The following is a 1,030-nucleotide window of genomic DNA, read 5'->3' on the forward strand; positions in this document are numbered from 1 at the left end:
AACTGATATGCATATAGACTACAGTTGGCATGACGTTGGTATATTATATCAGTGCATGTGAAGTTGATATGTAGGAAAATAATATTCTTCCCACGTCTATAAAACTAGAAATGAACAAGAAAACAAAACATGCGCGCGGAGGGAATCGCTGCGCTTCTGTCTTTTCTTTGTTTACATCACTCAGCTGGTCGAGTGTTCACTTCCTTGAGCTATGTCGTCGTTAACTTCCTCAGATGATCTTACGCCTCCCCTATTTCAAGTGGCATCTAATGTGGAGGGATACGGTGCCCGAGACAACACGAAGGTGGAGCGGTGTCCATTATGTAATCAGAAAACAGAGGCATTCTACTGTAAGGAATGTGTGAGGAATGGGAACTTTTATCACTCGCGAATGAAGCTGCCAGAAAGGTAGGTTCATTACGTTTTATGAGTTCCTAATGAATTTCGATTATTACTCTCAAATCCTCCTGTAACAGGAGGTCTGACTAGCGGGTTTGGTGTCAGCTTTTCATTTTATTCATGTTCATTAGATTTGTCCTGTATACTGAAAATCAGTTTTCATATTATGAGTATTTGTCCAAGGGTTCTTTCAAATGACTGCATGATTTTGCAATCTCAAGTTTTGGTAAAATGTAAAACAAAAATCATGGGGACTTAGAGAAGGTTATACCCAGTTAAAACTCACGAAATGTCCCTATTACCTACAGAAGTTGAGATATTTTTTTTAACCTGTTCATGCCTTTACCTGGGACTTTCTCCTGCAATGACCTCTAGTGTAGAGACCACTAAATTACCACACATATTTTGAAGACAGGGCATGAACTGGCTCCAATAAACTGCTGTGGTGGTGCATAAATTGCAGATTAGCAGAATATAAGTGTTGGTTTGTTATTCTTTGGTCAGATTACCAAGCAGGCATGGGGACCATGTAAGGACTAGAGTCATTTTTTATATATATTTGATAAGGGACTTTGAACTTATCCTGTTTCTGCTGAATGTTTTCTGTATTGTATTTATATTACTGCAGGCA

General features: G+C 38.7%; 1 protein-coding gene across 2 annotated transcripts in view; it reads left to right on the forward strand.

Moving 5' to 3' along the window:
* Window positions 1-180: 180 nt before the first annotated feature.
* Window positions 181-1,030, forward strand: part of LOC119594099 (beclin 1-associated autophagy-related key regulator-like) — a gene marked incomplete in the record, with an annotated part of 38,408 nt that continues 37,558 nt past the window's right edge. The window contains 1 exon segment of one of the 2 annotated variants that reach the window (XM_037943154.1): window positions 181-408. In XM_037943154.1, coding sequence (XP_037799082.1) covers window positions 212-408 — 197 coding nt within the window. 2 annotated transcript variants of the gene reach the window in all.

Source organism: Penaeus monodon, chromosome 33, assembly GCF_015228065.2.
Source record: "Penaeus monodon isolate SGIC_2016 chromosome 33, NSTDA_Pmon_1, whole genome shotgun sequence".
Lineage (NCBI taxonomy): Eukaryota > Metazoa > Arthropoda > Malacostraca > Decapoda > Penaeidae > Penaeus > Penaeus monodon.